The sequence below is a fragment of the Dryobates pubescens genome, chromosome 5, assembly GCF_014839835.1.
Source record: "Dryobates pubescens isolate bDryPub1 chromosome 5, bDryPub1.pri, whole genome shotgun sequence".
Classification (NCBI taxonomy): Eukaryota; Metazoa; Chordata; class Aves; order Piciformes; family Picidae; genus Dryobates; species Dryobates pubescens.
The window spans coordinates 36,729,330-36,737,354 of NC_071616.1; the positions used below are offsets into that span (position 1 = coordinate 36,729,330).

The 8,025-nt window shown below is 55.2% G+C and overlaps 1 protein-coding gene across 1 annotated transcript; it reads left to right on the forward strand.

Moving 5' to 3' along the window:
- Positions 1–3,513: 3,513 nt before the first annotated feature.
- PROX2 (prospero homeobox 2) lies at positions 3,514–6,643 on the forward strand. Its single transcript, XM_054162226.1, has 4 exons — positions 3,514–5,076; positions 5,632–5,736; positions 6,142–6,336; positions 6,448–6,643. Exons 1-4 carry the CDS (start codon positions 3,514–3,516, stop codon positions 6,631–6,633), a joined length of 2,049 nt encoding a protein of 682 aa, XP_054018201.1. The 3' UTR covers positions 6,634–6,643.
- The last annotated feature ends 1,382 nt before the right edge of the window (positions 6,644–8,025 follow it).

Sequence of the window (8,025 nt, forward strand, 5' to 3'; positions counted from 1 at the left end):
GCGCCCCCGGACGCCTGCCCTCAGGGCACTGCGCTCCCTGCGCCCCTGGAACCAAGGTGAGGGAGGGGGTGGGGGTGGAGAGAGGTGCGAGCAGCTGGGGTCAGGGACCGCTTGCTGAGCACAGACGGGTGCGGTGGCTGGGGTGAGCTGGGCGAGGGTTTTTCAGTGCTGGAAGGGTGGCAGGCTGCTCCGTGCGTGGCTCTCCCACCGAGGAGCACTTGGAGAGCCCCCCTGGGGTGGCTCCCATTTCGGAGAGGACACGCTTGCCTGCTTTTCTGAGCATCTTCATTTCATTTCTGTCTTTTGCCTCAGGTAAGAGGAGCCTCGTCTGCTTTTTAGTGTTTTGGAAGGTGGTACTGGTGAAGGCTGGTAGTAAGAGTAGGAGTCAAAGCACACACTTGCTAACTCAGCAGGGAAAGGGCTGCACCAGCACCAGCGCTTTGCTCGGGATAACATCTTCCAGTTCTGCAGCCCTGGGGCAGCTGCTGGGGGGAGCTGAGAGCACTCGTGATGAACTGCCGTGGCCTGGGACTGCAGGTTCTGCTCCCAGCCTCCAAATCTGTGTCAGAAAGATGGTGATGCTGGAAGCTTTAAGCAAGGGGACGACTTCTTGCCAGCTCTGAGTTGATCTGCTTATGAGGGTTTGTGGGGCTGGGAAGCCTCAGCTCAGGGTATGGGTAAACTCCCTGACCCTGTTGTGGAAAACACAGAGGAGGGTGAGAAATTGTGACCAAAGGCCAAAAGAAGGTGTCTGTAACAAACCAAGTGACGTAGCCAGACGAGCTGTCTCATGCCCATGGTGAGTGTAAAGGCTGTATGAAGTCTATGACTGCATTGCATTTGCTGTGTATCTTTGTGGGAAGAAGCTGAGAGGCTAAGAGGTGGCCCCAGGTGATGGTGAAGCTTGTTCCACAAGAGTGATGGCAGCACCTTGGGCCTCATGCTGGCCACAGGTAAAGTAAGCAGTTGGTAAGGGGTTTGGACAGCAAGCCCTATGAGGAGAGGCTGAGGGAGCTGGGGTTGCTTAGCCTGGAGAAGAGAAGGCTCAGGGGAGACCTTATTGCCATCTACATCTACCTGAAGGGAGGTTGTAGACAGGTGGGGGTTGGTCTCTTCTCTCAGGCAACCAGCACCAGAACAAGAGCACACAGTCTCAAGCTGTGCCAAGGGTGGCTTAGGCTGGATGTTAGGAAGAAAATCTTCACAGAAAGAGAGATTGGCCATTGGAATGGGCTGCCCAGGGAGGTGGTGGAGTCACCATCACTGGAAGTGTTTAAGAAGAGACTGGATGAGGCACTTAGTGCCATGGTTTAGTTGATTAGATGGTGTTGGGTAACAGGTTAGACTTGATGATCACGAAGGTCTTTTCCAACCTGGTTAATTCTGTACTCTGTATTAATGCCCCTGTGACAGACTGTTACTGAAATTAAACCCTAATGGTTGGGAAGGTTGGGGTAATAGCATGGGAGAGCAACAAGTGATGTTGAACAACTCAGAAAATACTTGGGTTTTTTGAGGAGCAGAGCTCTGTGAAAGGTAGAACTCTCCCAGATAGATACCTGCATGGAATGTTCAAAGAAAAGCAACCTGCTGAAAAATGAGTGAGAAGAATCCCATTTTCTACATGGCTCGTTAGCCTGGGGTCTTGCCATGGAGCAGACAGTCACAGGGACAGGAGGCTGATGGGGCTGAAAATGATCAGACCTTTCTGGATACAGCAAAAGAATCTCAGACACTTTAAAGCTGCCTGGAAAAGACATAAACTGTCCTACTCAAAGGATGTGAAGCTACTGCTAATCAATGTGGATGAGGAAGAAGCATCCCCCGGGGCGGTGGATATGAGCTTTTGCACCTTCTTTTACAAAGCTGTCCAAACCAGTGAATGAGTGGAAGGGGGTGGGTCCCTGCCTGGAGTCAACGTGACAATTTTAAGTCCAGGGCTGCTGGTTCAGTGGTTTTTCTCTTCGCCAGTAATCCCCATCCCTTTTATTCGCTGTTTTGCCAGGCGCTTAGGAGCCCTCTGCTGTGTCAGCCTGAACATCTCAGTGTGTCCCGCTCGCAGCAGGTTACATCACACTTTCACCCTCACTGTGCCCCTTTCCATCAGCCTGTTTGTGCCATCTCAGCCCTCCAGCACTGCTGCCCATCGTCTTGCCCCCAGGCCTGTGCTGGCAGGTGCTGGCTGGATGCTGGCAGAAGCGCACAGCAGCCATACCCTGCCCTAGCTGCTACATGCTGTGAATGCCTTTGTCAGGGATGCAGCTGCCATCCCCATGCTCTGCCAACACCTGGGAGCACCCAAACCCACCTTTACCCAGGCATTCATGGCAGAAGGTTCCATCCATTGCTCACCACCCTTGTACCTGAGTCCACCAGGCCAGAGGGGAGGTACCCCAATGCCTCTGGTGCAGGTGCAGCTGGTAGTGTGGGAAGTCTGCACAGCTAGGCACATCCAGAGCCCTCACTGTGTGAAATGTACTCCTGGCAGGATGGATGCCCAGCTGGTAGGTGGGATCTGTGATAGTGTCCAGAGTGTTGCTGTTGTCATGCAACACCTGACAGCCTGATCACGAGTTTTGCTGTGTCTGAAGGTTTCTGCCTGGGTCATTTCCTGCTGGAACAGACTTTGCAGAGGAGCTGGTCTCCTTGTTTGAGTTAGAGTAGAACTGGTTCTGTTCAGTGATTTTACTTTTCAGCTCAGTCTCTTCTCAGTAACTGCAGTTTCTGCAGTTAATGGCACATTTCTGCAGACAGAGTCTGCTTCGAGTAGTGACAGTGCTTGGTGTTTACAGTTACTACCAAGGACTGGTATGCAGAAAGGCACTTGCTTATACTTGCTCCTATGGAGACCAAGGTCACTGCTAAATCTTGTGTGCCACGTTGGGGATGCAGAAATTAAAAGGCTGCACCTGTGGGGAGAAGCAGAGAGAGCAGATGACCCTAAACTGCCCAACTAGGTGTTCCCATTCCACATACGTCATAGTCAGTACAAAGCTGAGGGATCATGAGGGTCAAGCTCTCTTCTTTCATGTCTGGTGCCTGAGGAGTTCTCCTGTCCATTTTGTCTTTGATCCCAATCTGTGCATTCCTGAATCCTGTTCCCATCTGCAGCTGAGGCCAGTCTGGGACTTCCCTAGTGCCTGCCCACAGTGTCAGTGGTGACAGCAAGGTAACTGCCATCGGGGGAGGTGGGTTCCATATTGATTTGTATATATTTGTACATACTTAATTTTATTGTTATTATTTTCATTAAGGCTGCCTTAGTTTTCTTTTCCAATCCATGAGTTTCCCTTATTCCCCTTCTGTTCCTCTTTGGGAAGAGAATCAGTCATTTTGTGTAGTGGCTGGCCCAGCCCTAACCCTTGAGAGAGTCCTGGGAGGTAAAATCTCTGACCATGTGCATAGAGAGCTACTGTCTGAGGTCCTGCCCATTGATGTTTCTTCCTCCAGCTCCACGCCACCAGCAGGCTGAAACATCAAACACCTGGGAAGCCTGCCAGTCTGTCACTGGAAATGATCCCCAACCAGCTGAGGGTCACCTCTCCAATATCCAGGCAGGAAGAAGAGACAATGGATAGCAGGACTGTCTGTGAGCAGGACAAAGACTGTAGCACTTCGGGGTATGGCCAGGTGCTGAAGTCGGAGCCCTCTTTCCAGACTGACTCTCTCTTGCCTTCCCCCAGTGCATCTCTGATTTCACAGCTCCTCAACCACCCAATGGCTGGCAGGAGCCTGGATCCCACCATCCTTTTCCCTTCCTCTCTGGCAGTGGCCCTGCCTCAGGACTACAATTGTGATGCCTCTGCTGGAGGAGAAGCACAAGCCCTGGCTTTCCCCAGGACCCATACCTCAGCTCCTGTGCCCTGTGATGGTGAAATGGACCAGGTCTCCAGCCAGCACCTACAGGACCAGCTCTCTGATCAGCATCTGCGAGCCAAGCGGGCGAGGGTGGAGAGCATCATCCAAGGCATGAGCCTCCCACCAACCCCTCAGGCATTTGGCATCAGCCTGGAGGCAGCTTTTGGGCCTGAGAGAGAGATGGGTGGTGAGATGCCCCGGGAAAGCAAGAGGAAGCTGAGGCTGCCCCAGCAGGGCACAGGGGCAGCCAGTCAAGTGGCCCCTACAGGGAGCAGCCACCATGCTGAGGGCTGCCAGCAGCTGAAGGAGCAGCTCTGCGTTTTAGAACAGCAGCTGAGGAGGCTTCAGGAGAAGTTCTCCCAGGTCTATGAGGCTAGGGATGCTGCTGGAACGCAGGAAGGTGCTGAGAAAGTACATCCACTGCCTGGAAAGCCTGGAGACAAACTGGATAAGGACAGTGCCACCAGTGACCCACAAAAAGCACCTCTCTGGAGGAGTGTCCTGGAGGTGTGTGGGCCAGAGGAGGATGAAGACAGAGGTGACACAGGCAGCCTGCCCTCTGCAGAGATGGTCCTCTCACAGGCTCTGAAGCAGGAGCTGTCTAGGGTGGTGTCCCGAGTGGTGGACACTGTTCTGAAGACCGTCTGGCCAAAGGCAGCCAGTCACCTCCTGCAGCAGCACCACAGCCTCCTGGTGCCAGGGCCAGATGCCAGGAGAGAGTATTTTGCTGCTGGGAAGTGCAGAAAGCCACTTGCTAAGCCATCTGCCATGAATGCACCAGGCACACTGGGCTCAACCCAGGCTGAAGCCCTGCCAGGAGCTTTGGGGAAGAGCCTAGACTCTCATGCTGACTCCTTCAGCTCAAAGGGGGTCAGAAAATCCTCTCAGGTACCCAGCATGGGTTATTCGCTGGGCTCGACTGTCCCCATCCAAGGCAGCCATCTGCTGAGCCAGCTGCTGGGCTACAGCCAGCACAGCCTCTGGAGCAGTGGCTCTTGTGGGAGCCCCTCTGCTCCAGAGAGGGGTCCTCCAGAGCCCCTTGACTTGCACTGGGGAACTGTCAAACTGAGGTCATCAGGTGTGAGACAGCAGCAGCAGCAGCCCCTGCCCCTCAGCCCTGCTGACATGGAGAGCCTGGCACTGCTGCCAGCTGGCAGGGATGGCCACAGGGAGCTGCAGGCTGCCATTGACAGGGCGCCTTTTGCCTCCACCCATATATCCTTTGGGAGTAGCTGGAGCGGTCCCTGGGCTTGGCTGGAACTAGGAGGGGTCCTTCCGTTTGGATGTGCTCCTCTTCCTCTGGAGCCACAGACCGGGCACCTGCTGGTCTCCCTGAGGCCAGTGTCTCTGCAGTTACACAGGAGGCTAAAAAGGGGTGAGCAGGAAAGGTGTCCTGAGCAGTGGAGGAGCACTGCTGCTCCTCAGGGTTGGTTAGATGCTGTACCATAGCTGGGGATAGAAGTCAGGAGCTCCTGAACCTGGTCTTAGGCCATCCAGGTGGTCCTGTCACCCTATGCCAGGAAGAGATGTCTCATGGAAACCCCTGTTCCTGCTGGCCTGGGACGTGTTGTGGGGAGCACAGCTTCCCCAGGGATGCCAAAGGGGAAAGCCAGCAGCTGCCCAGCCAGGCGTAAGCCCACTCCACACTGCCAGCAAGCCACAGGGAGGGGTTATCATGGGCATTGGGCAGATGTATGCCAGGGCCAGTGCCCAGGGATGCGTGGAGTGGGTTGGGCTGCTGCCTGCAGGCTTTCCTTGACCATTAGGCAGATGCAGGAGGCACTGACCCCCAGCCACCTGAAGAAGGCCAAGCTGATGTTTTTCTTCACCCGCTACCCCAGCTCCACTCTGCTGAAGACCTACTTCCTTGATGTGCAGGTAACATGGCACTGGTATTTGCCAGGGCTCCCATGTGGAATGATGCCCAGCCTGCCTTGCTGGACTTGCTGGCAGGAGCAGGGGGATGGCATCCCCTGCAGCACTGGCTGCCCGGGAGCAGACCTGGGCTGCCAGGTCTTGGCTGTGTGCACTCGAGGTGCTGGGATTAAAGCACATCACAAGTGTGCCTCTCCTCTGTGGGGTTGCTGGGATCTGAATCTCAGTGAGGGAGAGGCACTGTGGGCACCCCCCTGTCACAGGCCTGCCTTGTGCTTTGGCACACCCGGGGCAGGGCTGGGTTTGGAGCCAGGCACTGGTGCATGGCGAGGCTTGTGGTAGCTCATGGGTTGGGGGACTCCAAGATGGTGTAAGGTCTGTGCTCTGTCTCTCCCCCCTCCCTGGCAGTTCAACCGCTACATCACCTCCCAGCTCATCAAGTGGTTCAGCAACTTCCGTGAGTTTTACTACATCCAGGTGGAGAAGTTTGCCCGGCAGGCCCTGCTGGAGGGCGTCGTGGATGCTGGCACCCTTGAGGTCTCCCGGGACTCAGAGCTTTTCCGTGCCCTGAACATGCACTATAACAAGGGGAATGACTTCGAGGTGAGGAGGGGGAGCTGGGGGGGCAGGGGTGGTGGGGTGCTGGGGGTTTACCAGAGTGAGTGGGAGCCAGAGCTCCAGTGGTGCCGTGGGCTGATGCCTGTCTCACCGCAGGTGCCTGGGCGGTTCCTGGAGGTGGCCAGCCTGACGCTGCGGGAATTCTTCAGTGCCATCAAGGCTGGCAAGGATGCTGACCCCTCCTGGAAGAAACCCATTTACAAAATAATCTCCAGACTGGACAGTGACATCCCAGAAGGGTTCAAAGCCACTGGCTGCTCCCAGGAACTGCTCTGCAGCTGAGTCTCTCTGAATGCAGCCACCATGTGCTAAGCGCCTCATGAGCATTCTGTACAGCATCCATTATTCTGAATATTTTCTCTCTGGCCTGTAAAATAGCTCCTTGGATGAGGTCTATCACATGCCTCAGGTGCTGGGATTTTATGCTGTGTGTTTTATTCCCTTGCTCAGATGCGGTGGGGTCCTGCCAGAGACCCTTGGGTGGGAGGGTTAGAGATGAAACCATCAGACTGGAGCACAGGAAGTTGCCCTGCCCCAGCTCTTCCAGTGACCTTGTGTGATCTGGCTTCCTTCTCTTCACCAGCGGGCTACAGATCAGGGCAAGCAGCCTTTCTGTTTAAGCAGCAGGCAGAGGGCCCAGCAGCTGGCAAAACTTTCTTGGTGCAGCAGACCAGCGGAGGTGCCCAGATCAACAGCACACCTTGGCTTCTGTCCAGATACAATACACCAGTGCCCAAAGAAAACAGCTGGTGTATTCCAGCATTTCAAGCACCCCATGGGGATAGCTGACTCTGTCTGAAAGGTGTAAACCCAGGGTTTGTTTTAGCCAGCATGAACAACACTCCCTCCTGCCTCCCCCTGGGCTCTTTGGCAAGAGCCCCCCCGTGGCTGCCGTGCTGTGTGGCCAAGCAGGCGAGTGTGTGCTGGTGGAAGCAGCCCAGGAGTGACCACTCACTAGCAGTGCCCCTGATGCTGGAGGAGTGCAGGGTGTGCAGCCTGCGCTGCTCAGCCCCACAACCGGCCCCCAGCAGCCTGTCACCTGCAAGGAGAGTGCCATGTTCAACACTCACTCAAATCCCCTCACACTGTGCTTTTTACACTGCCCCAGCTGCCCATGGTGAAAGAGGAGCACATTGTTTGGGACCTGCCAGTCCCTCCCTGGGGGTTTTAACACAAACTGGTGAGGAGCTGGGCTCTGATGTCTGCCACCCCATTTACTGTAGGAGTATAAAACCAAGGGGGTTGCTTTTCTCTGTGGCCAGGACTCATCGACTGCTTTTCCACCTGGTGGAGCATGGTGAAGGATTTTGAGTTAAGGGCTCTCTCGTGCTGGCAGAGGCAGTGTTGGGGAACGTCTGTGAAGAGGAGGGAGGTCCTGGGGGGGGCATGGCAGGAAGTCTCCGGCAAGGCAGCGACGTGTAACTGTGGATGAGCAACGACAGCCCTGTGCAAAACCAGGAATAAGAAAACTGAGAAAAGGACAAGATGATGTTGGATATGCAGCAAGGTGCCAGCTGGGTACTAGAGGACAGCAAATGGCGTGGAGAAGAATACAGGGTGTTCTGCAGACAGTGTATCTGCGGGGCTAAGGAAGCATGTGATAACACCCGGGCAGGAGGGGGGTGTCCCGAACAGGAGCAGTTTTACAGCGGTGCATCGCGAGTGCAGCTTCCT

Bases quoted from the DNA above. Each gene is read 5' to 3' on its own strand.
- PROX2 (XM_054162226.1), top strand. From the start codon at position 3,514: ATGATCCCCAACCAGCTGAGGGTCACCTCTCCAATATCCAGGCAGGAA. The intron at 5,077-5,631 runs TCCTTTGGGAGT...ATTAGGCAGATG, and splicing joins CTTTTGCCTCCACCCATATA to CAGGAGGCACTGACCCCCAG. The intron at 6,337-6,447 runs GTGAGGAGGGGG...GTCTCACCGCAG, and splicing joins ACAAGGGGAATGACTTCGAG to GTGCCTGGGCGGTTCCTGGA.